The sequence below is a fragment of the Manihot esculenta genome, chromosome 10 (genome assembly GCF_001659605.2).
Source record: "Manihot esculenta cultivar AM560-2 chromosome 10, M.esculenta_v8, whole genome shotgun sequence".
NCBI lineage: Eukaryota > Viridiplantae > Streptophyta > Magnoliopsida > Malpighiales > Euphorbiaceae > Manihot > Manihot esculenta.
Genome location: NC_035170.2, coordinates 6,876,956 through 6,892,756, shown reverse-complemented (window position 1 = coordinate 6,892,756; position 15,801 = coordinate 6,876,956). Strand labels below are relative to the sequence as shown.

General features: G+C 30.9%; 1 protein-coding gene across 2 annotated transcripts; it reads left to right on the top strand.

Moving 5' to 3' along the window:
* Positions 1-5,713: 5,713 nt before the first annotated feature.
* LOC110625352 (kelch repeat-containing protein At3g27220) lies at positions 5,714-14,001 on the top strand. Of its 2 annotated transcripts, none has more exons than XM_043961245.1 (7): positions 5,714-6,093; positions 6,712-6,918; positions 7,547-7,776; positions 10,710-10,880; positions 12,311-12,416; positions 12,857-13,063; positions 13,580-13,692. In XM_043961245.1, the coding sequence occupies exons 1-7, from the start codon at positions 5,893-5,895 to the stop codon at positions 13,616-13,618; spliced, it is 1,161 nt and encodes a 386-aa protein (XP_043817180.1). In that variant the 5' UTR covers positions 5,714-5,892; the 3' UTR covers positions 13,619-13,692. The 2 variants fall into 2 exon arrangements, with proteins under 2 accessions (XP_043817180.1, XP_021626665.1); XM_021770973.1 differs by having other exon boundaries at positions 5,716-6,093; positions 13,628-14,001.
* Positions 14,002-15,801: the final 1,800 nt, after the last annotated feature.

The following is a 15,801-nucleotide window of genomic DNA, read 5'->3' as shown; positions in this document are numbered from 1 at the left end:
CAAGGACTTTTCATGCAAAAACTCATTTAATTTCATACTTAAAATCATAAAACACATTAAAACATTTTTATAATACATGATTCTACCCTTCTAGAGGTCTCCGGCATCCGAGATTCCACCGGACGGTAGGAATTCCGATACCGGAGTCTAGCCGGGTATTACACGTCCGATGACTCTTCTTCCTCCAGCTTTGCCTTCCCTTTGGACCGCGTTTGAATTATCTCTGTCCGAGTCCTTAGGGTATCAATGGAAGCATCCTCCCTTACCCTAAAAGCCATAAATGATGCCTTCCCTCGAGTTTTGTATTGCTCGAGAGTGACCTGCAATCTTTTGATGTATTGGAGCATTAGCTAGCATTCAGATTGTTAAGATCTACTTCATTTACCATAAAAGGTATATTTTATTCGTTGCCAAGAGCGAAAGAAATGATAGCATCTCATTAGTAATAACCTTAGCAGCAGCTCGTGAATTGTCGGGTATTTCGAGAGAAGGAAAAAAAGATTTCTTTTTAAGAGAAAAGGATAGAAAACCGATATTAATCTAAAAGAATATTGAGAATTCAATGGATCTCCTAGCAGCAAAACCAAATGATGTAGCCAAAATAGAGTTGTACTGCGATTGGTCAACTTGCAAGAGAGAAAACATATAAAAATTATGGTTTAATTGTCCAAAATTGAAAGGTTGAAATATAAATATGATTTCACTAAAAAATTTGAATTATTTTTTCAATAGGCCTATAAATTATTATTTGATTCTCAAATTTTACTAAAGTAATTAATTAATAAGTGTTTTACTTTTATATAGTGCAATAATGTTTTTGTATTTTCATAGAAAAATATATTTATTACTTAAATCGTTGAATATTTGCGATTTTAAATTTTATTTTTAATTTGAATTGCAAAAGAAAAAAATAAATTAATAATATTTGAATATTAATTTTAAGTTTTGTTTTTCTTATCATTGTCTATATCTTTATTAGGAAAGTATATAATTTTAAGCGTATTTATCATTTATGGGCAGCAGTCAGGAAATAAACTCTAACTAATTAAGATTTCAGCTTCCTAGCTACCATGGGACTAAACTTTTTATTCACTTCGTGAAAAGTAGAGGAAAGTAGAAGTCATCACCCTGAACAGGGACAAAGAGGGCGTGATTAAATGATTTACCCCTAATACACGTCCACTATCTTTCATAATAAATATTACAATAGTCTAGATTCGAAATAATGGGTACGAGAGAGAAGATGTTAGACACTCTTCTCATTTAGAATTGATTGCTCATAACCAACATCAGCCCTCTACATACATTTTTTATACTCTGTCTTCGTATATTTAATAGAAAATCTCTAATTAAGCAAATGCATTCTAATTTAAACATGTGTACTTCATCCAACAAATACCCAATTCATACGAATTCAATGAGTCTAAATATGTGAGGTTTTTACTTTTAATATAAGTGGGATGTTTATCAAGTTGTCCTATTATATGTTTTTATACTCAAATCATGTCGTGGTTCTTTTGCACAGAAATAGAGTTCCTAAATGTACATAGTTTCTAGGTTAATTTTCGGTATAATAAAAAAAGTTTCATTAGGTTTCTAAACATGTATTTAAAGTCTATTTTTATGGTTAAATTGGCCTAATTTACTACTTAGATATTTTTATGCCAAAGTGAGATATAATTCCTAATCATGCCAACTATGTTTCTAACATGCAAAATTCTTTTTAAGAATTACCAGTGAATTCATAAGTTTACTAATTCCAATTTATATGCATATTAAGGTAAGAAAAAAAAAAGCAAATAAAAGCATCCAAATAAAGAAAGAGAAAAGGAGAAAAGAATTAATTATAAGCCTTAAAAATAATTAAAATAATTAAAAAGACTAAAATCCTATTACAAGACCTACCGGGTCGAATACCCTTTGCAAAGAGCCTTTAAAGTTGAGCTTTTTGCCTCCAATAGAATTAGAGGCCTCCATGGGCTCATAGGATAGGTCTATTAACTCTCTAAAGATGAGGAAACTCCATATTCCATACCAACGGATTCAACCAAGGGAGGGAATTTTCCCTCTTTATTGCAATCTCATTCAAATTACTTATCAAAATAACAAAATCAAAAATAAAAGGCAAAAAAATAACAAAAATATTTAAATATCCAACAGCAAATAAAAAACAAAAAGAATTCGACAAAATAGGAATCCTAAAAGATAAAGGAAAGTAATCCCTTTTCTGCCAAATAAAAAGGGGAAAATCTAGGCTTTATCTACCTCATAAAAGCAAATATTAATATGTCCATACAAAGATCAAAATACATAAAATTAAAAGGACAAAAAAAAAATCTATTGCTTAGAGCATATCTAAATGGATAAATTCTAGTACAAAAAAATAATAGGAAAAATAGCAAACCTAGAAAAATTTAAAATTTTTCGAAAATAAACTAAAATTGTAGAACCAAAAAATAATAATAAAAAAAATAAACCAAAAAACATTTGTAAAACTTGAGTTATGCCTCGCATAAGATTGGTTGTTCCAAATATTAGCAAATTTTGCATATTAAATTTATATGTGATATGACATGTATTTAGAGGTGAGAACATAAAATTTCAAAAGATAAGAAATTTAGTTCACTTCTTAAAATTGACTTTAGAATCAAGAATCACATGATTTTGTGATCTTAAGATTAATTTAGGTCATAAAGGTCATGCTACTCACTAGTACTGATTAGAATAACACTAGTTTGCCTTTTAATTTTAAAATATCATAACTAATTGAAAAAAAAAATAGATTAAAGCAATAGTATATGAAAATTATATAGAATTTAATGAAGAACACAATAAAAATATTTTAGAAGATAAATTCTCTGTCAATCGATATGGAAAACTCGAATAGAAAATTCTCGAATAAAAAATTCTCAAATATCATATCAAGATTGATGGAGGAGGTTATCAACCCATCCAAATAAATAAGAAAGTATGCTATATTATGTTAATATGCCATGTTTTATTCCTAGAGAGAATTACCTCAGATAAAATAAAAGAAGGAAAAAGATAAGAGAAGAGAGCAATGGAGTGTGGTGGTGGCTACCCAGGAGAAAGCGCTTGCCATATGTTTCTTTTATTTTTCTTTTTGAAAAAGTTGAGAGAATTTTTTGAGCGTAAAAGAGAAGGAAGATTAACTGCTATATTTTGTGTGTGCTTATTATTGGTTGATTAGGATCAAGAGAAAAAAAAGTACGAATATATAGGATGGAAGAAAATCCTAATCCTATAAGGAAATAAATTTCTCTATTGTGCTAGTCGGCCATCCTAGAGTTTTTTAGACCGACTTGGCTTTTAATTTTATTTTTACTATTTATCACAAGATCTCCATAATTTTATAAAAATCAAAATTGAGATTTTATGTACCTTGGTTGGCCAAATGGGCTAAAGAATAATGCCCATTCAGTCAACCTTCTATGTTTCAACTCAAATGGATATTATATCTCATGAAAAAAGGTTTAGAAAAATAAAAGAGGCCCATGAAAATGCCCTTGACTAGATGGCCTAGGGTTGAAGTCCAATTCTCATTATTTTTAAATTTCTCACCTCATTTTTCAATTTTTTTATTTTTATGTTTTTTATTTATGTATTTTTTTATGGCATAAAATATTATTTAGGAGCTCTTCACATCAATTCACATATGTTGGGACTTGGTGCGATTCTCATCACCGGGTCCTAACTATTTCAAATGTATATATATATAAATGGTACAAAATCTAGGAGTTTACATCATTTGATTAACAAATAAGTTTTAAATAATTTGAAAAATAAGTCCTTAAATATTATAACCGTTTCTAGTCTTTTTGCCCTTAAAACTCTCTTTTTGTATTTTAAAATTTTTAATATTTAAGGTCTAAGATTTTATTTCTTTATGCACTTAAAAAATATTTGGTTTTTTTATTTGATAAATTTTATTAAAAAAGGCTCAAAAGTTAGGAGTATAAATTACATAACATATCATGAAAAGTCTAAGTAATAATAATAATAAAAAGCTCACAATCACAAAAAAAAAAAAGAGAAAAGTTTTAGCCCAAGAAACAAACAACCTAAGGGAAACAGAGAAGCTCAAGAAACTAGTCCAAGCGTACAATATAATATAGCCTAGCTAAAAGGAGAAATCCTAACTTGTTAAGGGAGAAATACTCTCCTAGGTCCGCCACTGCAAGGACACAATCGTCGGAACCTAGAGAGGGAAAAAATCATTAATAAAATAAATCATCAAATCTAAGAGAATCTATACAACAAGAAATTATCGTACTCAATATTCGCCTAAGTCATAAAGAGAATGCATGAAGGGTTTGTAGGCGTTAGTAGCTCTTAGGATCAATCAATAAGAAACCAAATAGGGACGGTGAGAGATTTCTAAGATTAATTTTATAAAATAGATGTTCTCTTAAAAAGCTAAAAATAGGTAAAAAAAAATACCAAGTAAGTCCAAAATAGATGAAGAAGGACTTCGATCCAAAAAAGCAGAGACTCCAAAGTGCAAATCACCCATGTTTTCTCAAATCTACTCTCCCCATATATTTAGAAAAGTAATCTCAACAAATTGGTAAATCTCCACTTGTATGCATGGAGAAACCAACAAAAAACTATGCAAAAGAATTAGAAAACAAACATATCTAAAAAAACCCTCACTAAGATGCCTAAATTTATAGAAGAAATAAAAAAAATATATTTACAACGTCACCTAAAGGTGAGGAGAAAAAAAACTCACTTTTGAGACGGTGAAGATGGATGGCCATCCCTTTACCCAAAAGAAACAGTAAAAAAACAAACAAACTAAGCCGCATAAAATAGTAAGAAAAAAAAGAGTTTCTCTTTCTCTTTATACTGGCCAAAGAAAGAAAAGATTATGATTATAAAAGATGAACCCAAATATTTTTGGGTTTGTGTATGAAAATAAATATTAATATTAATATTGATGATGCAATACTAACTTGCACTTAAACGACAACCATCCCTATTAAGTACTATTAACTTGCACTATTGAGTTTTTCTTTCTCTTTATACTGCCCAAAGAAATTTATACTGCCCAAAGAAAGAAAAGATTATGCTAATAAAAGATGAACCCAAATATTTTTGAGTTTGTGTATGAAAATAAACATTAATATTAATATTGATGATGCAATATTAACTTGCACTTAAATGATAACCATCACTATTAAGTACTATTTACAAAAGTCAAAATTTTTAGATATTCAATTCGACCGAATTTTAATAAAATGATTTGGAATAGTTATAATTACATTTATAATGAATTTGAATTTAAAAATTAACACAGATTCAAAACCGACTTTATATATTGAATATTTATTATTGGATTCGATTTATTTAAATAATTAATTTAATATAATATATAAGTTTTATAATAATACTTATAAATTTTTTTATACGTTTTCATTTAAAATTAAAAATTAAATATTAAATATTTTTTCAAAAATATTAAATTTTCTAAATGAAAATCATTGAAAAAAATATTTTATATAAATTATTAATTAAAATATATACAATTAAATAAATTTAAATTTTATTTAATAATAAAATTTAAAACGAATTCGAATAGATTAAAATAATTTTTCAATCACGGGTTGTGCAATTTTGATGATGCCGTACTCATTTACATTACTAATTAAGTCGCGTCATATGAGTGCATGTCTACCGTGTTGATGCATATTGCCTTAATACCATTGCCTCTTTTCCCCTCCAGCTAGTGGCTTACACCATAAGTATGAAAATTAACAGCTCATATCCATAATACCTAAGTTTACTTTGTTAAATGTTAAAATAAAAGAAAAAAATCCTTGTCCGATTAACACATACGAAACCAGAGGCGAGAGTAGATGGTGAGTTGAGATGGTACGGACAGCAGGGAAGCAGAAATCCGTTAGATTGGTGTTAGTGTGTGTGGGACTGTTAGGGTTTGGTGTTATCGCTAATTATCTTTGGGCTTCTTCTCCCCGTCTCTCCAATTGGTCTGTTGATAATTCTTTAACCAATTTAATCATCCCCAGAACGGAAGATCCATTCTCAGATGCTACATTTCCAGCCCCTAAGGTATTATTTCCTTTCTTTTTTCAGTTGCTGCTGCTTCAGTTGCTTGCTACCAATTCTGATTTGATGTTAGGATTTGTATGGTTGCATTCGTTCTTTTGATTCGACTTCTGGTAAGTGACAAGGAGTAGCAAGCAATGTTAACAATGGATAAAACCCAGAATTTAGTTTCTTCAGATATTTCGTAGTTTGCTGATCTGAATGAGGTTAACCAAGTTAACTAAGTTAGTAATCTGGTCATTTCGCCTGATTGGATTAGCTTTGTCACCTTGTACAACGAAATATTTGCGCATGGGTATTTTCTTTTCTCATTCCAGACATATCTTATTTCTTTGTGAGAATGGGATGATCTGATAAAGAAATGAAATTTAATTATGATATTGGATTTTGTGATCATTGTTGCAATAGAGTTGTAAGGGGGCGTTTACGGCAGCCAATGCAGTTTATTGCAGTTGCTGTAGCCTTCTGTCATATCTTAGGAAGTTATTGCAGTGCTCATTTTTGTTTATATTGATTTGTACCTTATATTTCAGAGTATGATAATCTTAGCAGGTCTGAAATTATTAAGTAATTCTTGTTTATGTTAGAACTTAGAATAACCCAGAAGTCTTGTTATAATAGGGAGAAGCTGACAAAGGAAAGAAGAAGAAGAAGGGCAAAGATAAGGACATTCCTGATAGATTCCTATCAGCAACATTTGCTGATTTGCCTGCACCAGAATTAAAATGGGATAAAATGGCTCCTGCACCTGTGCCTCGTCTAGATGGGGCAGCAATACAGATTAAGAATCTCCTGTACGTGTTTGCTGGATATGGAACAATCGATTATGTGAGAAAATTTCTGTCTTGTTGATTATTACTCTTCTCTGTGGCTGAGTTAATGACAAGATTGTTTTGCTGAATGCTTTTCAATTCCAAGCAAACAAATTGTTCATTACTTTTGTAAATGAGTTTTATAGAGGAAATCATTAATATATGAATTCTTTTCATATGCTATATGTTAATGCTGAAACTTCAGTTGGATATTATGATTGAAAATAATAAAAAATGAAATTTATAATTCCTTCTCCTAAAATGTTCTTATCACATATGTTAATTCATTGAAAGAGTGAGAGAAATAGAAAAGGATTATGATTAAATATTGAAGAGAAGTTTTTATTAATTTGTGGTTTAGATTGGTTAGAATTAGTTTGCATGTTCTATTAGTAAAGACTAGAAAACTTCTTGAGGCTATCAGTCTATTAGCTTGTTTTCTCTTAATGCTTGTCTAACTTCAATTGTGTGTTCCAAAATGAGTCGGAGCTATTTGAAAACCCTATGCACACATTATTTAAATAATATACTTATTGAAGTAGTAGATTATATATATACTGTGGTATTTCTAGTCTTAACTAGTTGAGCCAATAAATTTACACTCCTATTATTTCCTGTTTCTTTTCCATGTTTATATTTAACAGGTGCATTCACATGTTGATATTTACAATTTTACGGATAACACATGGGGAGGGAGATTTGATATGCCCAAAGAAATGGCACATTCACACTTGGGAATGGTGACAGATGGTAGATACATTTATATTGTCACAGGACAATATGGTCCACAATGTAGAGGGCCAACGGCCCGGACATTTGTGTTGGATACTGAGACAAAGCAGTGGCGGGATATGCTACCTCTACCAGTACCTAGGTATGTGATTGTCTAAACTTAGATGGAAATGACCTATATTTTGCTAATGAAACTCACATGTTAAAGATTTTGTTTTGATAACACATTAGCTCTCAGCAGTGTGTTCTTATTTTTTTAATGTGAAAGATGTTGAATTCTGAACTTTCTTGGATAGACATTTCTTAATTATTACTGCCAAATTGGTTATAAACCACAATTCAAACATCATACAAAAAGCAGCACAAGCACTGCATTTATTGAATGTTATATGCAACTCAACTGAACTAATTTGCAATCCTAAATTAGTTGTGATCTGTTATATACATCCAGTTTTTTCTGTTCCACTTGAAGGCCATATATCTGTAGAAAGATATAATGCTAAATCCTTTCTAACTACTTCTTCCCATGTCATTCAAGGCCTGCCTCTGACTTCTTATATCCTACAACTTCAATATTCTTCACTTTCTAAACTGGTGTATCTACTGTTCTACAATGGATGTGTCAAAAATCTCAATTTTTTTTTCTTCCAACTTTCTTTCAGTCAGTGGCGCCACCACCTTCCTATGATTTGTTCTGGTGCCTGTATTTACACGCTTTCGTAGCTCCAGTTCTTTGTTAATACCAAATTGAGTTTGCTCTGCTAAGACTGTCATTCGTGAATGTGATGCAGATGAGGAATATCAAGAAAATTGACATTCAGATACTCAAGAGGCTGAGGATTATGGTTCAGTTTTCATAGAGCTTATTAGGGAAATCATAGTGTGTTTTCGAGTTCTTTTAGATTTTTAGTTAATGTTTTAAAATATTAGCTGCTGGTCCTTTATTTGCTATAAAGATATTTTGCAGTTACTAAATTGTTGGAATTTTATCCTGATTTCTGGAGTCTTTAATTTAGAGTCCTTGTTGGTTGAGGGTTGCTTTTTGGGAGTCCAAATTCTTTAAAATCTAGGTCTACTTTTTGGAATCTACAAATACCTATGTTTTGTAATGTTGTTTCACAGTTTCTGATCAATGACAAATTTTAGCAATAATGTGTTCCAGTGTTTGAATTTGTGATGCTTATGAAACCTTGGATGTGAATCCTATACCTTTTATTTGACTGTTCACAACCCATAATCCTTTTTGTTATTCACTTCATAATTCCATTCTTCAATATGGTATACACCCTAATTCCCCACCTAAATTCTTGCTTGTCCTCGCCTTTTGTTAAACTGGTAGAGATTAGGAACTTGCATCAAATCAATAGAAAAATAAGACTGAAATGAAGAATTCAATGGAATAGTTTTTCTTCATTCAGATTACTCGATGAGTCATCAAATGACGTTATAGCAACTAAATGGTTAAGCTTTGCCTCAAGGAGGTTCTACTTGGCCTAGCTGTGTCTAATCCTATGAAGAGGGCAATGGGCAATATAGAATCTAGAGAAGCACGCAGACCAGCCTTTTTGAAGAGACCCAGAATTCCAGAGAATCACATGATGTACTCATGTGATTCCACACGCAAGTGTAATTCAGCCTCTGCCTGTTGCTCCATTGGACTACATGGCCTAGCTGTTTTGTCGAACACAGGCCGTGTTGATTTTGCACTTCAGATTTGGATTTTTATTGATTTTCATTTGTTGTTCAAGTTTCCTATTTTGCTTAGAATACCTTCTTGAACCAATAGATAGAGATGTATTCCTATTTAATTTAGGATTTGTAATTTTATTCCCATTAAAACCATATAAAACCCATGTATTTTATAGTTTATGGAATTTTATCTTTCAGCTTTCATTCAATAAGGTTATGTTATACAACATGCTTGACCTTGCTTATCCTTCTTAGAGCTTCCTTGATTTATGATGTATTATTCTTCAAGTGTAATTAAAGATTCAGCTTCCTTTGATATATTGTTTACATGGTTAGATTAAATTCAAAGGAGATATATTCCTGTGCACCCAGTAATGGGCATAATAGTCATTATGAGAATAATTTTTCCTTTGCCTTTAAATAACGGGTGCCATTGTAATGGAAGGCCCAAAAACCTATAACTAATGGCTGTTATTTTATCTAAAACCATGATTTAAAGTTCTAAAAGATATTATTGAACATACTAGAGACAAAAAATATATTTGTTCTTTTTTCCTTGATCAGATTGTCCTTGGCATATTATTCTTTGAACAAATCACTCGCTACGTCAAGCTGTAAAAAATCACTTTGAAGAATTTGTCATAGTTATTTTAGGGGAATTCTCTGATATACTCTTTAGGAAACAAGATGAAATTCTAACTATTGTTTGTTGCAAAAAATATAGATAGGCATTACCATTGTGATATATTATTAGTTGAGTACTTCCTATCCCAACCATGGTTACACTATGCTTCTAGGGACTGGTAGTTTTTCATCTTTTAATGTTCTAGATGTGGCATAATTGGTGCTTGTTGCTGATGATGAGTTGAAATAAAATTTACTAACTTGCTTCCTCCGTGGTGAAGTTTGAGGGAATTTGCATTTTAGGAGTTTATTTCTTTTCTTATTGTGGTACAAATCCCTCAACTTGAGGTCGCTTTCTCTTCACTTTACTAGATTCTGTTTTGTAAAGTAATTCTTTTGTCATATCATGTCATTGTCGAAATGAGCAGCATTTATCAACCACTTTGTGGAAGGAAAATGGAGAGCAATTTCCTTGATGTATTGTTACTGTTGTGTCTTGGCCACTGTCATAAGTTGTTGCTACCCTGTTTATGAATGAAGCTTTTGTTGGTTTATTTCTTAAACGATTAAATTTGCCTTTATGGAGAGTTGATAAAAAGGCATGGAAGGGAAGTTTCCTAATAGTGGTTGCTTATTTTACACTGAACTTACTTAATGTTATTGGACTTCCATTGCCCTCCCTAAATATCTTAACTAAATTAGTTCTTGCCTCCTGATTTCACCAATTGTTGTTCATGAAGTTCTTAATATGATTATTTTCAGGTATGCACCTGCTACTCAGCTTTGGAGAGGTAGACTCCACGTGATGGGTGGCAGCAAGGAAAATCGGCACACTCCAGCATTTGAGCATTGGAGTCTTGCTGTAAAAGATGGCAAAGCATTAGAAAATGAGTGGAGGACAGAGATACCAATACCTCGTGGAGGTCCTCATAGGTTTGTGGAACATCCTACATGAAAAGAATCCAAGTATTTCTTTTTGTTGCATTAATAAATGTTAGTAGTTATGCATGTTGAAATTGATAGGGATTTCCCTTAATTCAAGGGATATATATCATTGTGGAAATCATGTTTTGATTAGCAAAATCATTAGCTTGATTAATGCTGCGTGTATTAAGGAGTGATTAATAGGATTTCATAGATTTCTTGTATATATCATTATAAATATTGACTCTTGACTCTTGTGTATTATGTAAATGAAACAAGTGAATGAAATGTAATCTTTTGGGCTTTTTTTTTTGTGTGTGTGTGGATGTAGGCTCTCCATAGCTAAACCACACAATTCCTCCTTTTATTATTTTCTCCATTTATATTATTCTAAATTTCAACAGCGCCTTATGATTTGAAGCAACTGTTCACTAAGCAAGTATTTTCAAAACCTACAATTCATTATTGCCATTGTTTTGTCAAAGTCATCATTTTGAACCTTGCCAATGAAGCAAGGAGATAATTTAAGGTTTGCTTTTAGCTTTTTGTGGAAAATTTTTTTGCCAAACTTCAAAACTACACCTTTTTTTAATGCACAAAGGCTAAGGGCAAGTTGCTGTGAATTTCCTAACTCCTTGTTCCAACCATATACACTTGATTAACGGGTTACTGACGTGCTAAAGAACATTTAATTTCAAATTCTCTATGCATGTGAATGTGTCTCTCAACCTTAAGCATTTAGTTGTCATGTGAAATAGTTGCATTATTGGTGACTTAGAACTTTGGATAATTGCGTACTTAAATCTAATAAGTTCAAATGTCTCTGGTTGAAATATATTTGGGACATGTTGTAGTATTTCAATCTATATTCTCTTTCTCATGCCTTGTGTTCCTTTTACTTCTCTTTAGCAACGAGTGGCTTAATTGGATATCTTCAAGGTTGCTTTACTTTCAAAAGTTGCTGTAATAGATTATATCTTTCTTTTTGCTGCAACCCATGAGCTAAGGGTGCTGTCCATTCTTCTGACATCAAATATTACCTTTTTATTGGTTGTCAAATATTACTTTTTCTTTTTTAGTGTAATGAATATCAATGGTAAGCTATTAATTATATATCTGATTCAGAAGAAAACAATTTGTATCTATACTTATCTGTTAGCGTTTGTTATATGACCTTCTCTCTCTTTACTTCATGTGTTCTTTATTTATGTCTCCATAGATCAACAATATTTTCTTTGGTGATTGAAAGAGCACTAAAGGTATTAAAAAATAAATATATGTGTAATGTCAACAATGTTCTCAAGAAGTGAGTCTACTCCTAGTAATATGCATATCTTCCATGATAATCTACCACTTTGTTTTCATGTGAATGTTTCCTTTCCTGTTTGGCAAATGATATCCAAATTTTAATTCTTTTGTGCAATAATATTTTTATGTAGGGCTTGTGTTGTGTTTGATGATCGGCTTTATATCATTGGTGGTCAAGAAGGAGATTTTATGGCAAAACCTGGATCACCTATTTTCAAGTGCTCCCGAAGGAATGAGGTAAATTGACTAGTTCTTTTGGCTAGGTTGTGTACATCTACAAAACTAGTTCTCTTTTGCCTTACAATTTGTCCAGACTGTAATTGGCTTCTTTGTAGGCAAGCTATTTCAGGATTTTCTTGGTTTATCTATAAGGGTATGTGTAATATCCCTCGCTTTGCAAGAGACCAAAGAAAAAGTGTGAGAAATGTTGTTTAAAATTAACACATCATAGTAGAAATTTCTCGCGGTTCAGCAGTGTTCCTAAATCCATAAGCTACCTGGTTTTTACTATATCAAATTAACGAATTTGGATACTGTTTTTCTGAAGTCCTCTCAATTCATTGCTTCCTAATTTAGTCACAAAATGGTGTTGCATTTTTATCAACTCTGTAATTTGTTACCCTTGCTCCCTTTTTAATATATCTGAAAATTTATGCCCACGATTCATATGATTTCAGGTAGTATTTGACAATGTTTACATGCTGGATGATGACATGAAGTGGAAAGCCTTACCTCCTATGCCAAAGCCTGATTCTCACATTGAATTTGCTTGGGTGATTGTTAATAATTCACTTGTTATTGTTGGAGGCACCACAGATAAGCACCCCATAACGAAAAGGATGGTCCTAGTTGGTGAAGTCTTCCAGTTTAACCTAGTTACACTGGTAAGAAATTCCTTCCTTCATCCGCTCATAGTGGTGATGTATGATGCCCGCAGAATTATAATTCATTTCAGATTCCAAATTTGTGTTTGGAACCAAAAAGAAAAAACAATAACAACAACAATACAATTCAATTATGCAGAACTCAAAATTAGTAAACCAAATTCGGTCAGAATAGATGGAATTCCACAGAACTTTTGGATAAAAATACCCAGACCCCTCTCATTTCCTCACTTATCCTCCTCATCTCCCTCTGCCGTTATTTTACTAGTTGCCACTCATATTGTCTGTTGTAATAAGAATAAATAAAATCAAATAAACCCATTACTGATTACTTCATTGCAGAAACAGTATATTATGGAATCTAATCAAATATCCAAGTTGGCTAGTTTCCTACTAGAGCTTTTGGTCTTTCAATCGGCTATCTAAATGCATAGTTATGCATGAACTCGCACTTTTGCTCCTTTGTTTTTTAACACATAATTTGGCCATGCCACATTTGTTTCTGTTTCTTCTTAGATTGGTATTAGAATTTTGGACGCATGGATGATAAATTAATGTTTGCAGAAATGGTCAGTCATCGGAAAACTTCCGTATCGTGTGAAAACCACACTGGTTGGACTGTGGAACGGATGGTTGTATTTTACATCTGGGCAACGAGACAGAGGTCCGGATGATCCAACACCTAAGAAGGTCATTGGAGAGATGTGGAGAACCAAATTGAAACTAAACTCATGATATTAGTATTATTATTTTTTGGTAGGATTTTCAATTCTGCGAAAATCTTTTGATTTGTAAGATGAAATATTCGTTGGATTTTTGCCAATTTTGTCATCTTCTCCAAGTAAAAGAAACTATGGGAGAGTAAAATTTCTCCCTGCTGGCTTGTATAAACTTCAGAATATCTACATTCTCAGTGAAATTGAAATTTATTTTTTTAATATTGGACTCCATAATTTGATCCTTGAATTTGTAACATAATAACAATTTTAATGTAATATATTAGCTTATTGACTTAATGGGTCATCAAATTTTAATTTTTTAGCTATTGCATTTTAAGTTTTTTTTTTTTCAAAAAAAAGTCTGTTGAATTAAGGACAATTATATTTGAAAAAAAGGACCTTCATAACATTCATTTTTTGGCCAAAAAAAAAAATTCTTCTCTGAGAACGATTAGAATAATTACAAGATTAAATCTTTGGTCAATATGCATATGCTGCTACTTAGGCCATCACTGGAACATACAAGCTTAGAAGATATTGTCATTTCAGAATTTTCTTTTCCATTATTGATTAGATCTAGCTCATTTGCATCTAAAGTAGAAAACTGAAGAATCAAAATTCCAACTAAAGTCCTAAAGTTTGAATTTCCAAACTCCTATGGCCAAACAATATTCTTCTTTTTGGAGCAAGTAATTTACAAAATAAAAATCTAATGAAATTTTACCCAATTATTTATATTGACATTTTACCTACATCCATCTCCTAGTTATTTTAATATTTAAGTGCAAGTTAATAATATAAACTTAAATATTAAAATATAAAAAAAATAGAAGCAAATAGCTAAAAACACAAAAACATAAAAATTAGACTTATTAAAAATTCTCTTAATTTTGATAAATCTAGCATCAAAAGTTAAAATTCAATGAAAAATAGCAAATATACTTAAAAAATAATGAAAATTTATGGAGATATTATAAACACATAGAATGCAAGAAAAAAAAAAGTAAAAATAGCAAAAACTTGTATTTTTTGAAATATTTCCATTGCACTGGTGCTATCTATATATTAATTTTATTTATAATATAGTATTAATTTAAAGTAAAAAATGTAAAAAACTCAAGACATAAAAGTTATTGTAAACATTTTAAAATTAATTTTAGACTCAAAAATCACCTAATTTGATAATCAAGAGTCCAAATTATAGGTTCTTGAAATTTGAGGTACTACACTATAATTGATAAAAATTTTAAATTTACCTTTATAATTTTAAAAATTCATAACTAATTCAATATAAAAAAATATAAATTATATATGTAAGTCGAAGAGAATTCCATGAAAAATATAATAAAAATACTTAAAAAGGCACAACTTTGCTCAATTAAAATGAAAATATCGAATATATTTAATTACTCACGTACTTTATGTATAGAATTTGTGTTGTTCTTAAATTTCATATTAAAATTAATGTGATGATATCCAACACTCAAATCAATTCAAAATCATACAAATAAAATATTTTTATACCATGAAATAATTTATTTCAATAGATTACCTTTAAAAAATAATTTAAAAAGAATTAATGAGGGTCAGCGGCTTGGAGGAGAAGAAGGGAGGCTTCTTAATTTTTCTGGGAGCAACTAAGAGAATTTTAAGAGCTTTTAGGGAGTAGGGAGCCAACAACTATAAAGAGTTGAAGGAGAAAAATACTTGTTAGAGTTTTTGGAGAAAAAAAAAAAAAAGACTTAAATAGATGAGAGTACAAAAGAGAAATTAAAATCCACGCTTAATTCAAGCTTAGCCGGCGCCTATTTGAAGAATATAGGCTGATTTTTTCGCTTGATTTTTAATCCAACTACTTCCTAATCAAACCCCCTTAAATCTTTCTAATTGTCATTTTAATTTTAACGGGTGGCCAAACCCATTCGGCCTCCTCTCTTTCCCATGACAAGCCCATCGATTTCTAATACCCAATTTTGATCCTTTTATCCCTTTGAGAAGGTTTAGAAAGAAGGGAAAAGT